General features: G+C 50.3%; 2 protein-coding genes and 1 pseudogene across 5 annotated transcripts; 1 reads left to right on the top strand and 2 right to left on the bottom strand.

Annotated features, from left to right (window-relative positions):
- Positions 1-5,419: 5,419 nt before the first annotated feature.
- LOC134369822 (tubulin alpha-1B chain-like) lies at positions 5,420-18,923 on the bottom strand (annotated as a pseudogene).
- On the top strand, positions 18,841-22,773 carry LOC134377935 (tubulin alpha-4A chain). 2 transcript variants are annotated; one of them, XM_063096763.1, is made up of 5 exons: positions 18,841-18,924; positions 20,506-20,607; positions 20,693-20,915; positions 21,227-21,375; positions 21,729-22,773. In XM_063096763.1, the coding sequence occupies exons 3-5, from the start codon at positions 20,735-20,737 to the stop codon at positions 22,698-22,700; spliced, it is 1,302 nt and encodes a 433-aa protein (XP_062952833.1). In that variant the 5' UTR covers positions 18,841-18,924; positions 20,506-20,607; positions 20,693-20,734; the 3' UTR covers positions 22,701-22,773. The 2 variants fall into 2 exon arrangements, with proteins under 2 accessions (XP_062952833.1, XP_062952825.1); XM_063096755.1 differs by lacking the exon at positions 20,506-20,607 and having other exon boundaries at positions 18,849-18,924.
- A 1,458-nt stretch (positions 22,774-24,231) lies between these two features.
- Positions 24,232-27,612, bottom strand: STK16 (serine/threonine kinase 16). 3 transcript variants are annotated; one of them, XM_063108873.1, is made up of 8 exons: positions 27,551-27,612; positions 27,047-27,285; positions 26,243-26,462; positions 25,844-25,977; positions 25,554-25,674; positions 25,311-25,406; positions 24,810-24,931; positions 24,232-24,696 (listed from the first exon to the last, which is right to left on the bottom strand). In XM_063108873.1, exons 2-8 carry the CDS (start codon positions 27,130-27,132, stop codon positions 24,558-24,560), a joined length of 918 nt encoding a protein of 305 aa, XP_062964943.1. In that variant the 5' UTR covers positions 27,133-27,285; positions 27,551-27,612; the 3' UTR covers positions 24,232-24,557. The 3 variants fall into 3 exon arrangements, with proteins under 3 accessions (XP_062964943.1, XP_062964944.1, XP_062964948.1); XM_063108874.1 differs by having other exon boundaries at positions 27,047-27,233; positions 27,551-27,608; XM_063108878.1 differs by having other exon boundaries at positions 27,047-27,212; positions 27,551-27,607.
- Positions 27,613-27,652: the final 40 nt, after the last annotated feature.

Here is a 27,652-nt window from a genome sequence, read left to right as displayed (position 1 = left end):
TTGAGCTGGACATGAGAGAAGAAAATGGTGTTCATTTATCCAGTTGTCCTGGCTGCCCACCATCTGAACCTCCTGCCTACATTCAGGGAATTTCCACTTACATTTAGGGAATTCCCATTGCATTGTTCCTAATAGACACAGGCCGCCATCTGCCCCAAAGCCCCAACGCTTGCTCTCCCAGGCTTCTCGGCTCTAAGAGTAAAAGCAAAAGCCATAAGCTGGGACTTTGTATCTGGAGTAAGTCAGAGAAGCAGGGGTGGTTGAAAATTAATTTTTGCGCTGATGGTGGCGATGGAGCCTGCAGCGGCCTCTAGTGTCTGGAGAAGGAAATGTCAACCCCAGTGCCTGGCCGGGGTGGGGTCACTGCAGTGAGCGGAGGGGGACAGGGGTCTCCTACACATGCTGTCCTGTGCCCTGACCTTGACTATGGCTGCTCAGCTTCCATTGGTGCCTGCCTGTTTGCTGAGTCTTGCTTGCCGGCCTTGCATTGATTCTGCACACTACCGAAGATCTTGCTAATTTTCCTGTGTGTGGGCGGGAAGGGGAGTGCGGCCTGCTTTTTAAAAATTGCCAGAGTTACCTTCTGTTCTTTACAACAAGACTCCTGACTGACCTTAAGATTAAGGGCTTAGACTTGGCATAAGAGGAAGGAGTAGGTTAGGTCACTCCAAAATCTTCCAAATCTCTGCATTTTTCTTCTTACTCCTCTTGTGTCAACAGACATTTGTCTAGCACCTACATGTATGTGGCATTATATTAAGAATAAGAATACAAAGAGGTTTAAATTCCAGGTCCTATGCTCAAGAAGATGAAAATCTAGTTGGGTCAAAGTCAAATGACAACTGAGAGAAATTATATGGAACACGTCTAGCAGACAGAGGGTTAATTTTCTTTGTTCACAAAGAAATCCAACAAATTAATACTAAAAGATGAACAATGCAATTTTTTAAATGGGCAACGAGCACAGACAGCCAACAGAAGAGGAAATACTGGCTTTTTAAACATGAAAAGATGTTCGATCTCATTCACTAGAGAATTACAAACAAAAGCTGCCACAAAATACTTTGTTTCACTTATTGACAGAGATCAAAAAGTTTAATACATTGTATGGGCAAGGCTGTGGGCAGAGGCATTCTCATACATTGGTGGGAGGGTATAATTAGGTATAACTTCTAAAGAGAGCAATATGAAGTACATCAAAATTACATAGCCTTTGACCTAGCAATCCCAAGATGGTGTGTGTGTGTGTGTGCGTGTGTGGGGGGGGGGGGTACAGGCATTGAACCCTAGACCTTGGTGTTATCAGTACCACACTCTAACCAACTGAGCTAACCAGCCAGCCCCCAATTCTAAGAACTTATGATTGTACATGTACATATGTGCTAAGAGGTATGTATGAAGGTCCTGACATTTCTTTTAATAGCAGAAGATTAGAAACAACCTAAACACCTTTTAATAGCAGACTGGTTAAATAAGCCATGGCATATTATATGAAAGAATATTACATTGTCAGAAAAAAGAAAATGAGGCATAGCTATATACATTGGAAACCATTTTCTAGATTTATTAAATGAAAAAACAAGATGTAGAACAAAGTGTATATTAAATGTACATACTCACATTAGTATATATGTAGATGTCTCCAGAAGGAAACACTAACGAAAAAGTTAATGGTGGTGGCTGCCAGGAGGAGAACAAGATGAAGGAGATTTATTTTCGCTGTTTGTAAATTTCTTTTGTATCTTTTAAATTCTGAAGCATGTTGACATAATAACTGCTCAAATACATACATAAGTTTTAAAAATCTAGTTGGAGAAATAGAACATCAACAAGAAGCCAAGTGCCACTGTACAAGGCAGCCCATGCCAAGTGCCAAACCAGTGACAGAGACAGATGGTAGGTAGCAGGAGAGTCTAGAGAACGGAAAGCTCCCTGGGGCTGGATGGGTCCTAGATGGCTGTGATCTAAGCTGGAAGGAATGGCAACACTGAGACAAGCAGGGGGAGGTGGTGTTTCAGAAGGAGGGAATGGTGAGAACACAGACTTGGAGGCAGGCACGTTCCTGACACATCAGAGGCTAGGAAATAAATTTGTTGTGTGAAATCCAAGGCTGGGAACCTGTCCTTTGTGTCTGCCTGCAAGAGGTAATTGTACCCTGGCTTTAGAAGCATCAGGGATGAAAGCTTTCCCCTGCACTGAGGGAGTCCCCAGGAGCCAGGCTGGGTGGTGCTCCCAACTGCCCCAGGAGGTTTGGGTCGCCACCTCCCCACACCCGTATGCAATCCAACCTAGGCCTGCCAGTGCCTGCCAGCAGGGCAGCTGGGGGACCTTGCAGGGTCTTGAGAGGAGGAAATGGCCACAAAGCTGCTCACGGTGAGCTGGCTGGTACAGCAAATGGGAGGGGAGACTGGCTGCCTCTCTGGATGCCCAGCCATCCCGGTGGGTAAAGATCCCACATCCCTCTCAGCCCTCCCTCCTGGCCTTTCCCAGGCCCTCACCCCACCTCCTATTAGATGTCAGGGGATGCTTTCCAAAGGACACTGCCAGCCCCAAACCTGGCCCCAAGAAGCCTCTGCCCCAGTTCAGGCCCAGACGCTGGGCCCCTGCCCCTGCCCCCCTGCCTCGATGCCCTCCACCCCAGAGCCTGGACAGGGGAGTGTCAAGCGTCACCTCCTCCCTGCCCCCAAGGTGACTGAGTCACTGTCTGGGCCCTGGGGTGACGTCTGGAGGGGTGCCTGGAACTACTGTGGGCAGGAGGTGAGGGCCCCTGAGGAAAGTGGAGGAAGCAGCATAAGCTTTGGCCAGGCTGACCTGGGTTTGAATCCCACTCCTCCATTTACTAGCTGGGTAACCTTGGGAAAGTCACATAACTTCTCTGAGCTTCAGTCTCCACATCTATAAAGTAGATTTAACCAGTTCATTCAACAAATATTGAGCATCTAATACATCAGGCAATGTTCAGGGTGCAGAGAGTAGGACAGTGAAAAACAGGCCAAGGCCTTTTTCCCATGGAGCTTCCATTCCAGGAGGTATAGTAACTGCACTTACTGCAGCATTAAACAGGCATAGCACATAGTAGGTGCTCAATAAATCACAGCTATTTCTAGGGGTTTGAAGGGCTCCCAGAATAACCCCTCTTGCCTTCCCAAGTTTGAAACCAATTGTGGGAGAGAACGACACAGGAATGAGACAGATGAAGATTTAAAAGTCACCCTTTTAAAGAAAGAAAAAATGGATTGGAGGATATAGCTGAGCTATTCAGCCAAATAGGTTTCTAAATACACACTCTGAACTAAGTCACCCCCCCCCACACACACACACATACACACGACTGCAGGCCTCTCTCTTCTGAGTACAGAGCCTCCCCTGTAAGCTTAAATCCTCAAAGAGGCATTAAGAATACTTGCTCTCTGGGTAAATAATTCCCAAAAAGAGGGAGGAAACTGCTGAGCTGGGCATGCACACTTTTCCCCTCCCCCCACTGACCTGTTGCTTCCACTCGGTCGTCTACTTACTACAAATGATTATTGGGACAAGAGCAACAGGAGGCTGGCAAGTTAGCTCACCTGGTTAGAGTGTGGTGCTGACAGCATCAATGTCAAGGGGTCAAAGGTTCAGATCCCCTTACAGGCCAGCTGCCAAACAAACAAACAAAAAGAGTGACAGGGACAAGCTATGGGGACCCAATAAGAAAGGGAAACTGTCAGTCCATTTCCTTTTTTACCCAGCACAGGCCCTGCCTGGCACCCTAGTGCCAGGCCTAGTGGGGATATGTGCAATGATTTGCCTGTTTTCTCTGAGATCCTCCCCTACCTTCCCCACTCTGCTCTGTATCTCACAGGGCTGCACACCCTTCTTCCTGGGTCCCCCTTGCCATCTAGCTTCTGTGTAGGCTCAGCTATGGGAACCACTGGCTGGAGATTGAGGGTGGGAGGAAGGGTGAGCTAGGGTATTTCTCCCTCTCTCTATAAATCACATGGCCTCTCAGGTGGTGGTTGTGTCTCCTCCATGCCTCTGAATCCTGCCAAATGTCCCTCCCTCCATGACTCCTGCTTCCTCTGGTAGCCCTGCTGTAGGCCAGTTCCCACCTGGTGGTCCCAGCTCCAAGGCTCTGGTATCACATCTCAGCCCTTTGTTCCTTCACCCTAGGAGTGACAGTAGCTTCCTGGTGTTGCTAACTAACTTTTGGATTGCCTTCCTAGCATCCAATCTTTTTTTTTTTTTTTCCCCTAAAAGATGACTGGTAAGGGGATCTTAACCCTTGACTTGGTGTTGTCAGCACTACTCTCTCCCAAGTGAGCCATGGGCTGGCCTCCTAGCATCCAATCTTGGGAACTGACACCAAGTCTAGGAAAAGGAGACTGCAGGAAGGACAGTCTGAGGGCAACACTGAGAATCAAATCTCTCCCGGTTTGGGCTGGGGTGGGGACTGCCCTCGTTCCATCATCTCCAATGGTTAAACCATCCCTCCAGCCCAGCAGGGGCTAGCAAAAGTCCACATGAAAGGATTTAAGGGCCGCCATCAGTTTGGAAGTGGGGTCTTGAAGCTTTGCTGGCATAACGCATGGCATAGGATTGAAAAAAGGTCAGCGGTCTTTATGAAAAAGTGGTGAGTGTTGGGCTCAGTCGGTAGCGTGGTGCAAATAACACTGAGGTCCAGGGTTCCATCCTCATACTGGCCAACCACCAAAAAAAGAAAAGTGGCAAATGTTGATGGAGATTACCTCCCCCCACCGCCATTCCCCACTCGTTGCTGCCACCATGCTACTGTTCTGCCTCAGTGCCAGTTTCTGGACTCTCTATATCCCAACCTCCTGCCTGGAGAAGACACTGCTCCAGATTGTAGGGGGCTAGTGAGCACCAGCTCTATCAGATTACCCTAAGGCGTCATGTGCGACCCTCCTGGCCTCACTAGGCTCTTGTAGCTCTGTGTGGGCTCCCGCCACCTTCATATATGTGCAGTTTAACAGCACTTCTTCCCCCAGGGTTTCCTGCTGACTCTACAGCCCAAGTGTGTGCAACTCAGAAGTGCAGGGGAGTTGATGCTTGATGGGGTGAGGTCTAACCAACAGAAGCATAAAGCCGGTGCACACCCTCACCCCCTCACCTATCCGTGCACCCAAGGATGCTTTTGAGACCATCGTTTATTCAGCTGCATCTTGTCTTCTCTAGGTGAATTCTCCCTCCTTCCTTGCTTTACTCCCTTTGGTCCCCACTCTGCTCCCCAGAATTGAACTTCTTAATAAAATCTAATATCAGATCTGCTTTCTGGGGACTCAAGCTGAGACACCAGCCTTACTATCACTCATGGAGGAGAAGCCCTCCCCCCATGGTTTTTACCAAGAGTAAAAGACACTAGTGAGACAATAAGACCCAATAAGACCCCAGCATTTACTTAGGACAGACACACAAGATTCCCTTAGTATTTCTCTCCCTCGTTCTCCTCTCCCTCCCTCTCCATGCTGTCCATGCCCACCTCATAATCCTTCTCCAGGGCAGCCATATCCTCCCGGGCCTCGGAAAACTCACCCTCCTCATGCCCTCACCCACATACCAGTGCACAAACGCCCTCTTGGCATACATCAGGTCAAACTTGTGGTCCAGGCGGGCCCAGGCCTCAGCAATGGCGATCGTGTTGCTCAGCATGCACACGGCACGCTGCACCTTGGCCAGGTCACCTCCAGGCACCACAGTGGGCGGCTGGTAGTTGATACCAACCTTGAAGCCTGTGGGGCACCAGTCCACAAACTGGATGCTGCGCTTGGTCTTGATGGCGGCGATGGCGGCGTTGACATCCTTGGGCACCACATCTCCACGGTACAGCAAGCAGCAGGCCATGTACTTGCCATGCCGGGGATCGCACTTCACCATCTGGTTGGCAGGCTCGAAGCAGGCATTGGTGATCTCTGCCACCGACAGCTGCTCATGATAGGCCTTCTCTGCAGAGATGACTGGCGCGTAGGTGGCCAGGGGGAAGTGGATGCGAGGGTAGGGCACCAGGTTGGTCTGGAACTCTGTCAAGTCCACATTGAGGGCCCCGTCGAAGCGCAGAGAAGCTGTGATGGAGGAGACGATTTGGCTGATGAGGCGGTTGAGGTTGGTGTAGGTTGGGCGCTCGATGTCCAGGTTGCGGCGGCAGATGTCATAGATGGCCTCGTTGTCCACCATGAAGGCACAGTCTGAGTGCTCCAGGGTGGTGTGGGTGGTCAGGATGGAGTTGTAGGGTTCGACCACGGCTGTGGACACTTGGGGAGCTGGGTAGATGGAGAACTCCAGCTTGGATTTCTTGCCGTAGTCAACAGAGAGCCGCTCCATCAGGAGCGAGGTGAAGCCAGAGCCCGTGCCCCCTCCAAAGCTGTGGAACACCAGGAAACCTTGAAGTCCTGTGCACTGGTCAGCCTAGAAGGTAAAGGGGGAGAGAAAGGTGGGATGTGAAACACAGCTGACAAACAGGAAAGAACCAGCTTGTGCTATGTCAAGTTCCTCAAATTTTTCACAAAATCTTTGGGAGACTTTTCCAAGAATATAAAAGAGATCCTCCTGGGGAGGCCCGCTCTCTCTCCTCCCTGACACTTTCCTCTCTAAAATCTCCTGATGTCTTTAATACACACTCTCTCAAATCTTGTGACATAGTCATATTTGTCAGCTGCCAACACCACCAGCCTCATACTCATTCTCTCCTAATTTAACTTCAAATGTTTTTGGAGGGCTTCTCTACTAAGATCAACAATACGGGACCCTGATCCCCATCCTTAGTAGAAGCCAAAATCAATCACAGAGCCTTGGGCTGGCATTATTTGGATCCCTGTTTTTCACAGAGCCTTCTCCTCAGATCCCTGCAATACAAGGTGATATTCTGGGGATGCATATAAATCCCCATAACTTGGCCAGGCAGCTCATTGACATGTTTGCACTAGTGGCCACTTCCTAGTATTGGGCCAGTCACTACAGGAGATAAGAGAACATCCAGCTCCAGGCCAGAGCCTATTGTCAACCTCCCCTAGTCAGAGTGCAGGGCCCCTCCTCACTAGTCCTGATCATGTGTGTTTAAGTTTTGTTCAGGATGCTATCTCCCAGGGCTGAAGCTGCCCTTTCCTAATCTGGTCTTCGGACCACTTCACGTGAATCCAGATTCCCCTATCCCAATTCTCAGCCCTTCCCTCACCAGCTTCTGAATCCGGTCCAGCACCAGGTCGATGAGCTTCTTTCCAATGGTGTAGTGGCCTCAGGCGTAGTTATTGGCAGCCTCTTCCTTGCCTGTGATGAGCTGTTCAGGTTGAAAGAGCTGGCACTATGTGCCTGTTCAAAATTCATCTACAATGGGCAGAGTTTTGGGCTCCACCTCCCTTTGCAGTCTGGCTCCTAGAGCCCCAAGGTTCCCAAAGGTAGTGGGGTCACTAGTCCCAGGTTCTACCCTAGAGGAGCTGCATTCAGACTGCTGTGGTTCCCCTGCCTGGAAGTGTTTTTCAATGACAAAGAAAGAAATGTGGGATGGCCTTTGGACTCAGGAACTGAGTGATAGTGACTCTATAGATCTGGTGTTTAACTATCTGCAGTAACTAGGAGACTATGACCACAAACTCCAGTGTTCTCCAGTTATGGAGTAGGACTTGCTGTGGTATCTGGGGACAAGGCCATAGCAGAGACTGATCATCACTCACTGATCACAGTGGGATCTAGATCCATAAATACATTGCCCCCACAGAGCACATGCTTTCCAGCCCCTGTTTCACTAAAGAAGGTGTTGAAGGAGTCGTCCCCTCCCCCAATCGTCTTATTGCTGGGCACCTGCACATCTGGTTGGATCCCATGTTTCAAGCAGTAGAGCTCCCAGCAGGCATTGCCAGTCTGCATGCCAGCCTGCCCCAAGTGGACTGAGATGCACCCATGCTGAGCAGGCAAAGGGCAAAGAACAGCCTTAGCAGAGAGAAGTGTATCATGCCTGGACACCGTTCTTGTCTGCCTTCCTTGAGTGGAAGAGGGCCAAGGTTCTTTGCCCGAGGACCAAGTTTCTGGGACTCTGCTCTCCTTGCCCTCCCTCCTGTGTCTAAGCATTTACTGGTGGCACTGAGGACCAACAGGCATAGACTCTAGGGACTGGGCCAAAACCCTCAGGAGGAAGCAGAATTTATGGACGGTTCTAAGATTATAGAGTCTTGTTCAGTGACTAAGCATCTCAACAACAAACATTGAGAGGATCAAATAAGTCTGGCGGGCATGATAGTCAACCCATCTGTGTTCAGAAAGAAGTTAAGAGACATTGGTGAGGGAAGCGAGGGAAAACATTAACACCAAATTTGGAATAATGTCTCTCTCTCTCTCAGGGGAGGGAGGTGGATGAAATTGAACAGGAATTCTGTTTCTCAAGGTTGGTAGCTGGTTTTAATTATATTCTTTATACCTTTTGGCATGTCTGAAATATTTCATAATTTTTTAATGGGGTGCTTTCTCCATAAGTTTAACATTTCACCGACTTTTTGAATATGACACAAGGGCCTTGACTTCTTATGATTTTTAGATGACTGATATTAATCCAGAAATATGTATCCCAATCTCATTACATCTCTACTTTCTTGAGCAAGAGTCTTAACCTTTTTGATGGTGTCCTCCATGTGAAATGGGGACGATAATAAGAGCCCCCTCCTGCAATGACTGTGAGGATTGGATGAAAGAATGAATGCCAAGTGCCTGGCCCATTGCCCGACACATACTAGGTTGCACCACACGTATTAGGTCCCCTACAGTTTCCCACCCCCTAATCCCTGGTGTCATAGTGTGAGAAGGTAATGATTTCAGCTGGGAGGGATTTAGGGACACAAGGACTTGAGAAATCCCCAGGTCCAGGAGGAAAGGCTGACTTGGCTTGCAATCAGCAAGCCACCACTGGCTGCTGTGCCTCTGAGCCCGCCCAGGCTCTGTCCATGATGCCAGACACTGTCCTGGCCCCTGGCACTGCCAGCCTACACGTGGTGTCTCTGACCTCTCAGGGAATGATGCCCCATACTGTGGGGCAGCAGGTTTGAGGCAAAGAACTCAGCCTCTGGAGTCACACAGACCCCTCTGTGACCTGAGAAGTTACTTCACCTCAGTTTCCTTAGATCCTTTTTCTTGACTGTAAAAATAGTGTAATCTCATGCCCAGCAGGCTTTGTTGTTATGCTGTTTAGTTCCCATTTACTGAGCACTAATCAGGCACCAGGCACAATGCCATGCACTTCACATATGTTATCTCATTTAATCTTCACAACAGTCCCCTTAAGTAGGTACTTTTATTACCCCATTTTACAGATGAAGAAACTGACCCCCAGAGAGGTTAAGCAACTTGCTCAAGGTCATGAGCAACAGCAGGAATATTCTTTTTTCTTTTTTTCTTAAAAGATGACTGGTAAGGAGATCTTAACCCTTGACTTGGTGTTTTCAGCACCACGCTGAGCCAGTGAGTGAACCGGCCATCCCAATATAGGATCCGAACCTGTGGCCTTGGTGCTATCAGTACCACACTCTCCCGAGTGAGCCACGAGCCAGCCCAGGAATGTTCAATTTTGCTATAAGTATATCCCAAATATTGCATGAGACATAAACTCATGCTAGAAACAAACAAACAAACAAAAAAAAACCCCAGGAATATTCAGAGCAGGGACGGCCTGGTTCCAGCCATGCTCTTAACCGCTCCTCTATCCTGCCTAGTGGGAAGAGGTATCGAATGAGCCTGGCACGGCCAGCTCTTGATAGATGGGAGCACCACTTTTCTACTCCTCCTCCTCCTCCCCCATCTCTGCACTGAACAGTAACTGAAATGAGGCGTCAGACAAAGGTGCAGCTGATGGGCAGGGCTAAGGGAGAAACCAGAGGACAACAGCTTCTGTGGAGGATGTGTCCCCACAGCTGGGAGGTGAAATTGGAGCCCAGTACTGACTCTGTGACAGGGTTTGGAGATTCAGCTGGTATGGGAAAGTGCCTCCATTTCTGCTCAAGTCCTGCTTACCCACACTCCCCACCCCTAAATTCATAGCATCTCGGCAGCCCCGCTCCCAAGTCTAGGCTCAGACCGACCCCTGTTTACCATCATCCTTTCTCCACCCCACCCCCACCCCCCACTCTAAGCATAGCAGCACACTTACGGGGCTGTCTTCACATCTGGAAGTCTCTTTCCATCTCCCCACCCCATCTCACCACACACTGTAGCCCCATGAACACCTGGACTACCAAGTTTCCCTCACACCAGCCATCTTGGGCCCCCTGGGACCTTCACTTGCATGCTCAGCGCCCTGTCCCTGCTCACTATGCAGCCTGGTGGGAGCTGGCTGGGGTCATCTGTCTGTCTGCTGCTCAGTAGGAGGCAGGGATGGAGCTGTGAGAGCCCCACAGCCGCCAGCCTCCTTATGCTCTCTGGTCAGCTCTCAGCAGGGGAATGTTGTTAGAAACAGCTCTAGGAGGGGCCAACCTGTGGCTCACTCAGGAGAGTGTGGTGCTGATAACACCAAGGCCACAGGTTCAGATCCCATACAGCCTGGTGCTGACAACACCAAGTCAAGGGTTAAGATCCCCTTACCGGTCATCTTTTTTTTAAAAAAAAAGAAGCAGGTCCAGGAGGGCAGGCCTGTGACTTGGTTACAGAGCAGCAGGCAAGCACTGGGCCTGGGACCAAACCAGGGAGCCAGGTGAGGTGGGCAGAGGAGGGACCAGGGCTAGAAACCTCACACAGGCCCTCGGGTACATGGTGTCTGTTGCTCAGTCACACAATCCCTTGTCCTGTTGGCCTGGACTATAGGGGTGGGAGAGGATTTAGAAATCCAGACCCCTGAGCTCCAGCAGTGCCCTCACTCCCTGGGGTTGGTGAGGGCTGGAGGTGCAGTGCGGGTGAGACTAAGAAGATATCTGCAGTCATCCAGAAATAATGAGTTCTCGGGCAAGAAATCAAGCCTCAGGGCATTCTGGGTGGAAACTCAGAATATCATAGAACATAGGGAAGTAGAGCTTGGTTTTAACACCATCTCTAATAACTACTAGCACTTAACTTCTTTTGCCTCAGTCTTCTCATCTGTAGAATGGGGAGAGGCGGTGCTGTAAGGATCAAACAAGGCAAACTTTAAGTGCTTGGTCCGGAATTGCTGTTGTTCTCCACGGGCAAAGCAAGACGATGAGCGTCTCTCCCAGTCCATGGCAAGTCACTGCCGCTCTAGCCTGGCCTTATTTATCCACAGAAGGAGTCTCCCTATGAGCTTAGACAAAATTTGACAATAAAAATGTTCATCTCTAGCATTTAGATCCTGCTTTATAGTTCTTAAGGCAGTTTTGTCCCTTATCTCGTTTGAGTCCCTCAACCTCTTCCTGAGGTAGACAAGGTGGGGCCCCCCATTCCATAATGAAGAAAAGAAAGTTGAAGTCTCTGCCCAAGATCACATGGGGGTTAATTAGCGGTGGAATTAAGAGTCATCTGGGACTCAGGCTCTGCTTCTTCTCTCTCCACATGCCACAGTATTTACTGCTCTGCATCCACCTCCTATGTCTTTACCTCCTTCCTCCCAACCTTCAATTCCATGGCTAGTTGGGGTCACCCCCTCACATACCCCACAACCCTCTTGCCTCCCTCTAGCTTCAGCATCCTTGTTTGACTAAACCACAACCCAGGTTAAATCTACTTCTTCATCAGCTCTGTGCCTGCACTCATCCAGCTAAGCAGCGGCTGTAGAAAAACCCAGAACCATGCTGACTGATCTGACTTCAAATGCATGACCACTAACCTCAAATGGACCCTAATGCTGTCTGGAAAACATACTACATTTCTTCAATCATTTTTCCAGATAGCAACTATAACCAGGAATAGGGTTGCCAGATTTAGCAAATAAAAATATTTTATCTAGCAACCCCATCCAGGAAGTAGTTGATAATGTGAAATTCCAGCCACTGTGGCAAATGATGGGGGAGTTATTTTGAGATAGGGGGTTTTATCAGAGCCTCTCTCATCACAGTATTCCAGGGAATGACCCAGGATTTCAAGACGGCTAACTCTGGCTTTGGCTATGAACTGAAGCCTTCAAAGCCAGAACTCTTCTCTCTCCCACCTGGAACTTAGAGGCCCAGAGAGAAGACAGCCAACCAAGACATCAAAGGTAAGGAAGCCCAGTCTCCTACTGGATTGGCCCATCCAATCCATAGACCTCACAAATTATTGTCAAGATGGAGCGATTTGGGGCCCAGAGGACCCACTAGACCACAAACTGTCTTGTGTAGCTCTTAACACTTCTCCCAACTGTCCTTTGGAGTTGGACATCTCAGAGTCAGCCTAGGTATCACCAACTCTGAAAAGAAAACTATCCTAATGACAGGTAGGTCTCATGTAAAATAGAATAAAGAAACTGAGATTTTTAAAAGATATTAATGTATCTAAGTTATAAACTAAGAGGCAGTCAATGCTCTTAATTTCTTTAACAAATATTTATTGAGTGTCTACAATGTGCCAAGCACTGTTCCACATGCCAGGGATACAGTGATGGACAAAAAGTCTGTACTCTTAAGAAGTTTACATTTTTTCTGTACTCACAAATATATATAATCAATTATGTTTCAGTTAAAAAAATCAAAAAACAAAAAACAAGTTTACATTTTCATGCGGAAGCCAGACAATAAACAAACAAGAACACTTCAGAGGGCAATAAGCACATGAAGAAAACGAAACAGGATAATAGGACAGGATACTGATGGGTGGCTATTTTAGACTGAACAGAGAAGGAGCAGCTCTCTAAGAAGGTGATGTTTGAACTGAGACCTGAATGATGAGGAGTTAGGCTCGGTCAGATCTGGAAAACAGCACTCTGGGCCAACAGAATAATGAGCTCAAAAATTCCTAGGTGGGAGCAAGCCCAGTGTGTTCAAAGAAACAGAGTGAGAGAGGGAGAGAGCTGTGCAAGACGAGATCACAGATGTAAAGGAGCCTTGGCAGGAGAATGGCTGCATTACAAGCGCAACGGGAGGGCTTTAAGCGTGCATCATTACCTATTTTGTGCTGTAGAGAGATTACTGCAGCCTCTGTGTGAAGAATGCATTATAGGGGCATCCAGGGACGAGGGGATGGTGGCTTGGACTACAGCTGTAGCAGGGAGGATGGTGAGAAGTAGCTAGAAAGAAATGTCAGTGTCGGGTGTGGCAGACCTCCCCAACAGCCTTGCCTGCCCCTGCCCTCACTTCTTCTTCACTGTCAGGGTCCTGGTTTTGTTTAAGTATTCACCTTTCCACGTGCTCAAGAAAGATGGTTTTTTCCCAGACTGAGGGGTGAGTATAGATTAATGTAAACCATTCATGGGAATTCCATTCCCTCCTTTCAGTGACTGGCTCAGGAATGAGCTAGTGACATATAAGGGGAAGTCTGCTAGGGTGCTTTCAGGATAGGTTTTTCTCCCTGATAAAAAGAGATGTGGGAGGAAACCCCCCTTCCTGCTTAACACAGTGCCTTGTGAGGACATGGTACTTAGAGCTGCTGCAGCCATCTTGTGATCATGAGGGAAGATGTCACAAGCCCATCAAGGATGCCAGAGCAGAAAGCTGGAAATACCAGAGTTATTGGTGACATCACCGAATCAACCCTGGAAGAGCCCTACACTGAGATTTCTTGTGGGATTATAAATATGTAAATGCCCTCATTGTTTAAGCCACTGTTAGTTAGGCTTTCCATTAGTTGCAGCCAAAGAATTCCAACCAATGAAGGAGGGAGAAGAGAGAGAAAAAGAGAGAAATACGATCCTAGGTTTTTAACTTAAGCACTTGGGTGGAAGGTGATGTTCACTCAGACTGGGAAGCCTGGAACAGAAGCAGGTTTGGCAGGGTGGGGTGAGGGTAGAAATTTGCAAGTTCCACCTTGAATGTGTCAGGTTTGAGATGTGGAATGGGCTCACAAGTGGCTATATTAAAAAGGCAAACAGGCATTTGAGTCTGAAGTAGAGAGGAGAGGTCTGAAACGAAGATGTAAATTTGAGAGTTACCAGCATATCTGTGATATTCACTTCTCTTTATTCTTTCACTATTATGTAAGAATGTGTATACTGTAGTTCTACTCCTTTTGGAATAATCCTAGAAATGTTACAATAACTTTTTATTATGGACATTTAAAAATATATCCCAAAATAGAGATAACATAATAAAACTCCATATACTCATCACCGACCTTCAAGAATTGCTCCTTCAGGGGGAAAAATAAATGAGGAAAATAAGAGAAACTGGGACTGGGCTATGGGGAATACCATTTAAAGTTAAGCCATGAAAGGCCACCAAGAAGGAGTAGCCAGGACAAAAACCAAGAGAAGGTAATGTCACCAAAGCCAAGGCATTTGGATTTGGCAGGATGGAGGTCACTAGAGACCTTGGCAAGAGCATTTCAGTGGAACAGGTGAGCCAAGCCTGCTGGAGAGTGTTGAGGAGTGAAGACATGGAGATGGTGACAATAGAGCCATCTCTTTGTAAAGGTTGTGCTGTGAGAAGGAGGGCCACTGGCAGATGCTCCAGTCTGGCACAACTGAAGGATGCACACTAAGGCTACAGCTCTGCTTCTCCTAGACGGAGTCAGTGGAGACATTTCAAACTTTAAGGACCTTGCTGCCCTGCTCCAAGATGAAGGTGAGACTCTGAAAAGGGGTTAGAAAAGATGGAGATAGTGATGGGTAGGAGGAAGAGGGAGAGAGATCCAAGGAGAGGGTGGCCTGATGGACACCCACGTAGGGTAGGTGGACTGAGAGGTAATTCTATGAGAAGAGTGAAGAAGTGCGTGGCATCATTTTCTAGATTCTGTTTGTGTATGTGAATCTTTAAAAGTTTTTTGTCTGGTAATATGGACCATTAGCTGCACATTCACCCAGAGCTTATGGTCCTAATTAAAGGGACCTGTGTATATCCTGAGGAAATACACACATGCATACACACACAAACACACCCAAACACAATCAGAAGCGGAATCTATATTCCACTGACATGCCTTGGGCATTTCTTCCTGCACCCTTGTCTTCTCCATTTTCCCAGCTAAAAGGCTTGTTCAGGGGCTGTAAACTCCTAGCTACAGAGTCCAGGGTAACACAAATATGTAATGTGGGCTGCGTGTGTGAAGTTAAATGGCAACAGACACTCATCCTCTGTGTCAGGAAGACACTGAGCGTGCTAAGGACGGACTGTGGTGAACTGGAGGGAGCTTGCTGCTCATCCTAAGAAGGTAGCCACTATCCAGCTCCATTTGTTGCTGTTTTAGTTTCCTATTGCTGCTCTAACAAATTACTACAAACTTAGTAGCTTAAAATAACACAAAATGTATTATCTTACAGCCTTGGAAGTCAGAAGTCCAAAATGGGGCTGGACAGTTAGTTCAGTTGTATTGTGGATGGCACAAAGGCCTGTGGTTCTATCGCTGTACCAGACAGCTACCAAAAAATAAAAAGAAAAGTCCAAAATGGGTCTTATGGAACTAAAATCAAGGCGTGGGAAGGGTTACCTTTCTTCTGGAGATTCTAGGGGAGAAGCTGTTCCTTGCCTTTGTGTTTCCTAGAAGCTTCCTGCATTCCTTGACTTGTGCCCCACCCCTCCCATCTTCAAAGCCAACAACCACAACACTCTGACCTCTGCTTCTCACTACTCCTCAGACTCTGATCCCCTTGCCTTCCTCTTTCAGTAACAAGAAAGCTTCTGACTATATTAGGCCCACTTGGATAATCAAGGATACTCTCCCCATCTCAAGATCCTTACCTAAATCACACATGCAAAGACTTTATCCATAACATAGTCACAGGTTCTCGATATTAGGATGTGGACATCTTTGGGGGGAATATTATTCTGCCTACCATAGTTGCTGAATGAGAATGCAGGCCCAATATGGCCAGATCTTCCCCTTTTCAAGATAAGCTAGAAATATAAATTTTTAAGGGCCAGCCCATGGCTCACTTGAGAGAGTGTGGTGCTGATAGCACCAAGGCCACAGGTTTGGATCCCTATATAGGGATGGCCAGTCAGCTCACTTGGGAGAGCGTGGTGCTGACAACACCAAGGCAAGGGTTAAGATCCCCTTACTGGTCATCTTTAAAAAAAAAAAGAAAGAAATATCAATTTTTATATGACTGTGGAGAAGAGAGTTAACATAGCAGGCCAGAAACTGCTGTCCTTACGAAGGCCCGCTTGCAAGGTTAGCCTTGGCTGGCATCTGGGAACATGGTTCTTGGAATGCTCCCAGTGAATAGTTAACTGATAAGGGTGGTTCATTGTGCCTAGACTGTTTGTGTAAACAATATGGTTTATACTCATTGCCTACTTTTCTCCTTGAAAACAGGAATTTTGGTATATGCCAGGAAAAGGTGCCTATGTATCAAGTCCCCAATAAAAGTCTTGGGTGTTGAGTCTCCACTGGGCTTCCTTGGGCAGAAACATTGCAGTGACAGCCTTATAACACCAAAGTTACGGGTTCAGATCCCTATACCGGCCAGCAGCCAAAAAAAGAAAGAAAGAAACATTGCAGGGAAATGTTGCTGCATTTCTGTTTCAGAGGAAGAGTAGCTCTGTGTGAGCCTTTCTGGGAGGGACTGAGGGCAGATTCCTCCAGACTCCATCCACGCTTTTTCTCCCTTATGATCCAGCTGTGTATCCTTACTACATTACTGTAACAAAAGTTAGCTGTGAGTACAACTGTGTGCTGAGTCCTATGAATCTTTCTAAAGAATATCTTAATGGGGGGGGTTTAAGGGGATGCTCCAACACTATGACAGTTTCATATTCTAAATGCTATGGAGATTAACACTGTAAAAGCCAAACAAAACATTTATGAGAGGGAATTTGGCCGGGCTGCCAATTTGCAACTTCTGGCTTCTTAAGAGTTCTGCCCTAATTTTGGTCCCATCTCTAAAGTGAAACAATTTATCTGACACACACTAGCAAATACTTACTGTGTGTGCTAAGCACCATGCTAGGAACCAGGGACAGGAAGATGAACAAGACACAGTCCTTACCTTCAACAGTTTGCTATCTAGTAAGATGGACATATACACAAATAACTACAGCATAATATGCTCTATGCACTAAAATATGCGTGAGCAAAGTGCTCTAAGAAACCAGACAGCTACTTACACAGTGCTTTGCCATGTATGTACACATCCCTAAATTCATCTGATCCTTACCATCTGAAGTTATCCCAGTTTTACAAATGAAGAATCTGCACCTGAAGGTCAAAGAGGTTTAGGGTTTTGCCTAACATGGCTCAAGTCTCTTACTATATTCATTCTGCTGGGGTGGGGTGCACAAAGAAAACACAGGGTCAGGGAAGGTCTGCAAGAGGCCACGTGGCCTGTAATCACCAAGGCTCCTTCCTCCATAGAGACCATGACCCCATTTCTCAAAGGGACCTCACTATGCCCCTGTCAGTTTTCTTTTTGTGAATGAGTCTTGTTCTCCTAACCAGATGGCAAGTCTACTGGGAAGAGACCTTCATATTTCACTGCATTCCTTTCCACGCCTTGCTTAAGTCAAGTGCCAATTGTCTGTTTTGTTGATAAAAAGTTTCCATCACTATTTATTTTATGGTATTGTATTGTATTGTCAGACAGCCCTGGCCCTGGGGAAACACAATGGCAGGAGAGGCAGTTGAATCCTTTCCAAGTGATGACTAGCCTGGGAAACAGGTTTCTTAAGGATGTGCCAACCAGCCCATGGGACACTGTCTGATGAGTTTCTCCAGTGAAAGAAGACAGCTAGAAAACGTAAGGCAAGTAAGGGAAAGCAGAAGTAGCTTGAAAGGCCTGTTCTTGTAAGAAATGGAAATGAAATGAAGAAAGAAGGAATGGCTTCTGCTGTGGCCTCGGGCTGAGCGCTGAGGGCATTAAGACACAGGTCGCAGATCTTGCCCGTGGCTTAAAGACAGAAGAGGATGGGAAAGTCAAAATCAGCCATGATATCAAGACCTCTATTTTCTTTTTTTCTCTTCAGAGTCAACAAACATTTTGATACCTCACAACCATGCTTGTAGGATGGAGTCATTGCCTCCTTTACACTGATGAAAATGTCAACGACTCAGTGCTATTAAGTCACTTGCCCAAGGTTACACAGGACTGTCTGGATGCGAATCCAAGTCCTGAGGGGTCCAGGTCCAGCGCTCCCGCGGTTCTGGCAGCGGAAAAGCGAGCAGGTGGCCGTGACGAGGGCTCACTAATAGTGACGGCGCTGATGACGGGAACACTGACCGGCAGGCGGCCGGCAATCCGCGGCAGGTTCCCGGGGTCGGCCCTCGCGGACAGGCTGCAGGGTTCAGAGCTGCGGGAGAGTCGAAGGGGTCGGCATCCTGGGGCTCAGGCTGTGCAGCTACCGGTCCTCGGCCGCTCTCAGCGGTCGGCAAAGGCCTGCCATCCCGCCCGGGGAACAGCAGGCGGCGTGCCGCTGGAAGGGGTGCCCCGGGGACTGGCCGGAGCCACAAGGCGGGCCGGAGCCTCCAGGGAGGCGGGGTGGGGAGGACTCCCGCGAAAGCCAGCTGCGTCCACCTCGTAAGGACAGCCTTGACCGCACCCGGCCTAAGTCAGAACACCTGGACGACCGGCGCCCAGATGACGCAGGTGCAGGCGAGACGCGCTCTGTCACCGCACCCCGCGTCCCTGCTGCGGACCTCCGGAGACCGGAGTGTCGGGTCAAAACGGGGAACGAAGGGTTAAAGCCTGAGTCGCTACTCCTAACGCGAGCCAGACAGGTGAGGGACAAGGTCGCAACCGGGGGAATGGACTCGACCCGGCCCCGCCCCCAGGACCGCCCCTCCAGGGGGCGTGGCCGCCGAGTCGCCCAGCCCCTAGTGGGCGGGCGCAGCGCGCGTGCCCCGCCCCTCCGCATATAAGGGCGGTGCGGCACTGCAGCTAGCGCAGTTCTCACTGAGACCCGTGACCCCGACTCTACGTGAGACGCACCGCCCGGACTCACCATGGTGAGTGCGGCCCCGCCAGGATCGTGCCCGCCCCCTAACTGTGCCTCTCCTTCGAGGGGCCCTCCAGGGATGCTCTGAGCCCTCCACCCGGCGTTCCTGGTCTCGAGGATGTGCGCGGGTTTTGCATCATACCCCGCTTCCCAACCCCCTCCTGGTGACTATGGCCAAGCTGTGTTGTTCACCTTCGGAGGCTGGGGATATGAGGGAGCGGGGGCGAGGTGGGACGGGATTCTTAACTGGCAGTGAGGAGCCCTCCTGGCAGTCTCCTCCCTCACCAGGCTTGGGCCCCAACCCTCTTCATGGGAGTCACTCGGTCTCGCGCTCAGTCCTTTCCGCAGGCGAAGGAAGACTTGCTTGGCTGACCCCCCCCCCCCGCCCCCCTCCATCCCCCATCCCTGCCCCTCAGTCACTGGAACTGACCGAACACGTGCTTGGCGCGAGAAGGTGGAATGGGGTCAGGTTACTTGGTGCCGCATCCCCTTTTCCTCTGTGCATGCATCCCTCCTGTCCCTCCCCCGGTGACTCAGCACCCCGTTTCTGAGCCAGGACTGGTGGCAGGAATGGGGTTCAGCCTCGTGAGGCGAGCCCGCCTGTCTCCAGCCGGAGCACGGGTGCGCGGACAGGCAGAGACAGCTGGCGCTGAGCGACAGCGCGGGCCAAGGCCAGGTTGGGGGGGAGGGGAAAGAGGTGTGTGTAGGGGGATGGTATTTATAGCTCAGCAGCGGGGGCCGAAACCCAATCCCCGCTTTCTGCTGGGATGTAGCTGGAAAGACTCCGGAGGAAGAGCAGATGTAGGGCCAAGGTGCAGGATGGCGCTCAGCCTGCCCGGGGCAAAGCGGGTTACCTCTGGGGCCTCACCGCAGGTTCCACTTCCTTTTCTGGGTATTTGGAAACCGTCACCCCGCCATTTCTATGTGGGAAGGGAGGATCGCGAGTCTCGCGGACTTGGGGCTTCAGGGGTTAAGTTCGGACTGGGAAGGACGGAGCCTAAGGCAGCGAGTGCCCCAGTGCCCACAACCCTTATTGCCCGCCCCTGCCGTCTGCTCTCACCAGCATTATCGCTGCTATTTCTGTGCGGGCTGACACGGTGGATGAAGGTGGTGAGGACACCCAGAGTGCACGGGTAGAGGTGGGGAGAGGAACCAGATGGGATTTAAAGGTGAGGGGAGAGGACATCCTGATGGCCAGCTGATAACAGATGGGAAGGCTGAGAGATACCTCTGCATCCCACAGGAAAGAAAAGGGGAGAAGGTTATATGAAACTCTACTTGTTCATCCTCCAAGCAAAGAATTAATCAAGTAGGGGGGCTCTAGCTATAAACTCATAGTTCTGGAAAACCTTCTGCCCCTTCTCAGGCTCTTGAGAAGCTGGCTTTGTAGGCAGTAGGCATCAGGAGCAGCTGAAAAGTCTCTTATCCTTGTCTTCAGTTACCACATCTGTCTCATGTGCACTTGCCCTCTCTGTTCTCCCTGAGTGTCCTGTGACTGTGGCAGGGTCATATGGAGCCACAGCTCTCACTTGACAAATTTCCCACTGGGAAGTAGTCTAAGGGGTTGGCCTGCCCTCCTCTGTGCTTCCAGTTGAGGAATCCTGTACAGGGGAGCTTTGGGCAGGCTGCCAGCCTCTTCTGACCTCTCCCCGGACCCAAGCCTGCACTCTTGCCAACTGAATCATTCTAGCTGGTAGGTGATAGGGTGGGAGAGATGCTCATGAAGTGAGGACTTGTAGATGTGGGGCTTATGCTGTGTCCCCCCTCTTATCCCTCAGCGTGAATGCATCTCAGTCCATGTGGGGCAAGCAGGTGTCCAAATGGGCAATGCCTGCTGGGAGCTCTACTGTCTGGAACACGGGATTCAGCCCGATGGGCAGATGCCCAGTGACAAGACCATTGGTGGAGGGGACGACTCCTTCACCACCTTCTTCTGTGAAACTGGAGCTGGAAAACATGTGCCCCGGGCAGTTTTTGTGGATCTGGAGCCCACTGTTATTGGTGAGTGGAAGAGGGGGCAAAATTGGGGTGGGGGGAGGTGTAGAGAGTGCCTCAAAACTTCTCTCCGGACAGAGGGTGTCTAGATCTGGCTTTCCTGGCCCTGAAAATTCCTAGCCCTATTTGAAGCTGAAGACAAGCTGATCTCAGGCTGACCCACACAACAAGTCTGGGTTTGTCATATTCTGCTATCTCAGCCTGGCAGAAGGATGAGCTCTTCCATATATCTAGCCACAGCTACCACCCTGGGGGAGGTCCCTGATGAGCACAGCCTTGTGGTTTTTGCCCTAACAATGTGGTTTATGCCCTTCCAGATGAGATCCGAAATGGCCCATACCGACAGCTCTTTCACCCAGAGCAGCTCATCACTGGAAAAGAGGATGCCGCTAACAACTATGCCCGTGGTCACTATACCATTGGCAAGGAGATCATCGACCCGGTACTGGACCGGATCCGCAAGCTGGTGAGAATTTGGCATGGAAAGGAGGGAGTTTTCAAGCCTGTGCTTGTGGTCAAGAACCTTTTTTTTAGATCCATTTCAGCGGTTCATCTTTAACTGTACATGTTCCAGAGTGTGATACTAATACGGATATTCATTGGTCTTTGCCCTGACTTCTGAATTTTTTTTTTTTTTTTTTTGGCAGCTGGTCAGTATGGGGCTCTGAACCCTTGATCTTGGTGTTATAACACTATGCTCTAACCACCTGAGCTAACCAGCCAGTGCTTCTGAAATATTTTAGGCTGTATGGAGCCAGAAGATAGAGTTCCTCAGGCCCCTCACCTATCTACATTTTCTTTCTCTTTCTTGCCTTTCAGTCTGACCAGTGCACAGGACTTCAAGGTTTCCTGGTGTTCCACAGCTTTGGAGGGGGCACGGGCTCTGGCTTCACCTCGCTCCTGATGGAGCGGCTCTCTGTTGACTACGGCAAGAAATCCAAGCTGGAGTTCTCCATCTACCCAGCTCCCCAAGTGTCCACAGCCGTGGTCGAACCCTACAACTCCATCCTGACCACCCACACCACCCTGGAGCACTCAGACTGTGCCTTCATGGTGGACAACGAGGCCATCTATGACATCTGCCGCCGCAACCTGGACATCGAGCGCCCAACCTACACCAACCTCAACCGCCTCATCAGCCAAATCGTCTCCTCCATCACAGCTTCTCTGCGCTTCGACGGGGCCCTCAATGTGGACTTGACAGAGTTCCAGACCAACCTGGTGCCCTACCCTCGCATCCACTTCCCCCTGGCCACCTACGCGCCAGTCATCTCTGCAGAGAAGGCCTATCATGAGCAGCTGTCGGTGGCAGAGATCACCAATGCCTGCTTCGAGCCTGCCAACCAGATGGTGAAGTGCGATCCCCGGCATGGCAAGTACATGGCCTGCTGCTTGCTGTACCGTGGAGATGTGGTGCCCAAGGATGTCAACGCCGCCATCGCCGCCATCAAGACCAAGCGCAGCATCCAGTTTGTGGACTGGTGCCCCACAGGCTTCAAGGTTGGTATCAACTACCAGCCGCCCACTGTGGTGCCTGGAGGTGACCTGGCCAAGGTGCAGCGTGCCGTGTGCATGCTGAGCAACACGACCGCCATCGCTGAGGCCTGGGCCCGCCTGGACCACAAGTTTGACCTGATGTATGCCAAGAGGGCGTTTGTGCACTGGTATGTGGGCGAGGGCATGGAGGAGGGTGAGTTTTCTGAGGCCCGGGAGGATATGGCTGCCCTGGAGAAGGATTACGAGGAAGTAGGCATCGACTCCTATGAGGATGAGGATGAGGGAGAAGAATAGAACAGCTGTCTGGAGCCTATTTACTATGTTTATTGCAAAATTCTTTCGAAATAAACAGTCTCTTTGCACGGTTTCTTGTCCCCTCTGTGAGTGCTTGAGCTTCTGCTGCCTTCCCCTTTTTGTGCTGCTGCTGCTGCTGCTGCTGCTGCTGCCCTGGCTATTTGCTGCTCGTGACCCTTTTCCCTTCCAGGGCTGAAGGTGAGGCCTGCCAAGGGGCCTTTGCCAGGCCCAAGAAGCAGGACTCCAGGGACCTTGATGTAAGGTCCTGGGACACCCAGGAGAGGGAGGCAATGAGGGCCAAATCCTGGACCTGTCCGTCCAGCCACAAACTACTGAAGGATACAAATCTTCACTTCCTTTCCAAGTAGGAGTTTAAGTCCAGTAATTTCTGTATTGGAGAGTTGGACTGCTACTCTATTCTTTCTGCTGCTTCTGCATTCACCAACTCTGGAAGGAAGGCTTGGCCCAGACTCCTCTGCGTTATGAGGTTTTGGGAATGGGGCTAGCCTGGCCCAGAGTTCCTGGGCATGGAGCCACATCATAAGCTTGGGGGATGGGTGGGAACAAGGGTGGTCTCCTAGAGCTGTTTGTGCTGCTTCACCTCCCGGTAGCTTTGCATGGCTTACTGTCCGTCTTGCTGCTTGGCTGGGGCTGGGGTTGTGTCATTAAAACTCAGGTCATCTCCTCTGTGTGTGCTTTCTTTCTGGCCTAGCCTCTGTGCTAGCTGGTGGGAGCCTCCTGCCAGGGCCCTAGGGAAAATCTCAACTCTGCTAATAGGTACCCCAGGACCCACACTAACGTCAGCATATAGGGGTGGGCATGGTTGGGGGGAGGAAGCTTCGATCTCAGGAACAGTAGATGCCAAACCTGCCCTTTCCTCCACTCCCTGGTGATTCAGGGACACAGTGCCCTTTCCTGGGGAACAGGTTTCAAGCCCAGCTAAGGCAGGGCCCCTGTTTACTCAGCAGTGTAGACAGGAAGTGGCAGCTGGATACTGTCACACCACACTAGCCTCATTAATCATTAACCATGTGTGAGCTAGAACTATCAGACAGACATGGGCCAAAATGGCTGCCAATTCCACTCCCCTTGCCCCAAGGCTGAGGGTGGGAGCCCTGTTATGTAGCTGTCCCAAAGCTTCCTCAGATGCCTGTACCCACAGGCCCTTGCCTGGCAAACCGGCTGGGCTGCTTTGACTAATCCACCCACCCCTTGGGAATGAAGGAAGGAAAGAAAGAACTAGTTGAGTCTGATTTTAGGGGGCCTTGTTCCCAGTTCTTGACCCAGGTAAAAGCCAATGCAAGCCAGAGCAGCTTTAAGTTTTTGACTAAGACAAGCTAGAAGAACGGCTCACTGTCAACCAGCCAGATCTAAGGTAAGGACACCTACCTCCTTACACGGAATAATGGAAGTCACACCACTGCTGACTCTTCACTGGTCCCAAGCTGTTTCCTTGGAAATGGCAACCATACTTTAGGCCCTTTGCGCCTCTTCTGTCACTCCAGAAACACTGAGACTAACATCCACACCAACCTGCTTTGACTTTATTTTTTGGTTTATACATTCTCCTGCTCCCAGATTTGGAGGCAAAACATGATGTGAGCTCAGCAGTCCTGCTCAGAGCCATATTCTATCAGTTTTCCTTTCCCCCACTCCCACCCCGACTCAATCAGGCACCTTGCCCAGGTATTGCTCTTGGCGGTAAGAACAGAAGAGCAGATGTAGTACTGAGATGATGGTCCCCATCCCCGTCCCCAACTATAAAAGAGCAGTCCTGGATAGAAGATTCCAATGATGGATGGGAGCCTCTTTCCAAGGCATAAAGGGGCCACCTTGTCAATGTGGCCACTGGTTTGTTCAGATTTGGGTAGTGTGCTGGCCAGCAGCTTGGGGCTGCAGTGCCTCCAACTGACTGAGGAGGAGAGGAATGTGAGGGCGCTGCTGGGGGTCCACAGTCATCATCGAAGCCAGCAGCTGCCGCAATGCTGAAGAATGCCTGTGGACAGAGGAGGGCAGGGTGACTGGAGGACACTTATCCCCCTTGGTAAGGCTCCAACTCAGCTAATACCAGGGAGAAGTCAAATTCCTGGTGCCCCTCTTTTTGCTCACCTTGAGCTTGGCGGGATGCTGAGTTGGTTCTGCACAGCAAGGGCCACACTATCACCCTTCTGGAACACCATGTCATAAGGGCCTTCCCCAAACATCATGGCATATAGCACGCAGCCTAGGGACTGAGCACAACTTGGTTAGTCCCTGTGAGGAGACCAATGGAGGTGACATTGCTCCCCCTGCTGACCTCAACCACATTGGACCACCAGGGCTCAGAGAAACAGCCAGTTAGCTGGAGGCCTCTGAAGCCCTTGCTCAGTCACTGCCTTCTGCACTGACACTGAGCTGTAACCCCCTCTTCATGGACAGGGTTAATACCACTTCCTGTGCAGCTGAGTACAGTATCAGTGACAGTTCCCAGGAAGGAAGTTGAGGGGGATGGGGACATACTGGGGTTCCTGGGGCCCCGTATAACGGAAACCAAAGACCTACTCCTCTACTCCCTAGGAGGTACAGAATCACACCCTTCCCCACCTAGATTCCCACCCACAGGCTCCTCACCCAGACATCAGTCCGCTCATCGATGACACAGTCACTCTGCACGGAGAAGAGCTCCGGGGCCCGGTAGGAGATGGTGCACCGCTGGGCTGCCCAGTCCTGGAACAGTGGCCCCAGAGCTCAAAAGTGGGGCACAGGCTACTGTCATGTGACCAAATTGGGGCACGTACCAGAAGGGGTTGGGGAACAGGTGGGCAAGTGTCAGAATGGGTTGGGGATTGGGGAACAGGATGGAGACTCTCTTACCTGCAGGGCCAGGGCCTGACGGGAGCCCTCCACATGAATGTATGCTTGATTCATGGAACCCAAGTCCATTAAAACTGGCTGCCCCTCATCTCCAATCAAGATATTGGTGGGTTTCAGGTCCCTGTAAGGAAGTGGAAATGACACATGAGCATCCCTGGACAGGGAGGCTGGAATCCCAGGGAGCAAAGGAATCATGGAGGCTGTTTCTTAGAAGAGCTCAGACCTCCCGTTTCTCTTGGTGAGGATTTTCCTCTCAGCCCGAGCCAAGTACACAGGACCCTCCCACTGACCTGTGGGCATAACCCTTGGCATGAATGGCCTCAAGGCCTCTGCAGATACCCAGCAGCAGCTGAAGGATTTGATCCTCAGTCAGGAAGTTGCCTTTGTCCTTCAGCCTTTCTATCTCATTCCACAGCGTACCTCTCTGCAACACAAGTGTCCCCACAGTTGGAGAGGTTTTTGGAGCCTCTGCTCCCTCGGCCTGATCCCTTCCCTATGTCAAAGCCTATTAGCCATTTCACCACACACACCTCAAACCCCACAGTCCTATTTGGGCTCCTCTAAACCCTCAAATGTGAAGTGACCAAACCCAGGACATGGCCCTTGCTTCCTAACACACTTGACTGCTCACACAGCCCTTGGTGGGTGGCTTTGTTGCAACCTGCTCCATAACTAGGAGTCTTTCTTACTTTAAAGAAGGGTAGCAGCAGCCAGGCTTCATGCTTAGCGCCCCGCTCCCTCAGACAGTAAGCCACAAGGCGAAGGATGTTGGGGTGATGGAAGAGGCGATGCATGTCCGCTTCTCGCTGGGCCTCCTCCCGGTCCTGTTGCTCATGACACAGGATTCGCTTCAGGGCGTAGAAGTGTCCATCATGTAACCCCTCCACTAGATCCACATAGCTGAACCCACTGTGGGCCAAAGGGGTCAGTGAAGGACCATGGTCATCTCCCACGTGGCTTGGACCCAGAGGAATTCCCAGGGGTGTTGGGGAGTGTCTCTCCCATTTAGTAGAAACCCTCCCAAGATATGGCTCTGAGAGGTCTGAAGATTATCACAGTTTGAAATCCTCAAGAGAAGGGACATAGAAATTTTTGAGGTCCCACGGTCATAACACAGTGCTCTGCACTTGACAGATGCTCAATAAATATTAAATGAATGAATTAAATCAATATTTATCACGTGCTTAAGAACCAGGCACATGTCTGGGTGAGACATTTTATATACATTATCACAATTAATCCTCACAACTCCATCAGTGAGGCATGGCAATCATCTCCATTACGCAGATGAAGAGAACGTGGTTTATCAAGGTCATTCAAAGCGGATCTAAGAGGCCTAGTTCCAGATCCACTTTCTTGACTACCATGTAGCTAGGCTCTATTAGGCCAGTTAGAGGATAGGGATAAAACCCTTGTGCCCCTATCATGTGCAAACCGCTGTCCCTCAACGACCATAACCCTGCGGACTAGCTAAGTGATTTTGAAACACTCACCCCTCCCCCAGTTTCTGGATGAAGAGGTAACGCTTATTGTCAATGATGACAGTTCCCCGAGAGCAGACACACAACGCGTGGCCCATAGTGTCTCAGTCATCCTCCTCAAGGACGGTCTGAGGCTGAAGGTTTAGTACAGGGTGAGTGGGCGTTTCCAGGCGATGAGCTGGGGGCACAGAGGATCATGCTGGAAGGAAAAGAACGGCAGGGTCCCGGGTCCAGCACAATCCGGACGAGCCCTGAAGTACCGATGGGGACAGTTCAGGCCCAGGTCTCGGAACCTGTATTCCCGAGAAAACCGGCCCTGGAGACGCCAGCTCCAACAAGGCTGGGGTCGGGCGCCTTAAAGCCTCAGGCCACGCAGAGACGACCAGGCCACTTTCCCCAACCTCAGCCCACCCTTGGACGTCCCCCGCTCCCACGCCCACCAGGCCGCAAAGGTAGGGCATAGGGTAATTTCAGAGTAGGTGTGAGGCTCAGGCCCACCCCTTGCAGAGCCCTCACCGGCCACGGCGCGAAATGCCCAGGGTCGGCTAGCCGGAACCCACCGCTGACCTGGCTCTGGCGGGAGAGAAGCGCCAGCGACCGGAAGCAATGCTTACATCA

The sequence above is a fragment of the Cynocephalus volans genome, chromosome 1 (assembly GCF_027409185.1).
Source record: "Cynocephalus volans isolate mCynVol1 chromosome 1, mCynVol1.pri, whole genome shotgun sequence".
Classification (NCBI taxonomy): domain Eukaryota; kingdom Metazoa; phylum Chordata; class Mammalia; order Dermoptera; family Cynocephalidae; genus Cynocephalus; species Cynocephalus volans.
Note: the sequence above shows the minus strand (reverse complement) of the source record. Positions and strands in the feature narration are given on the sequence as shown.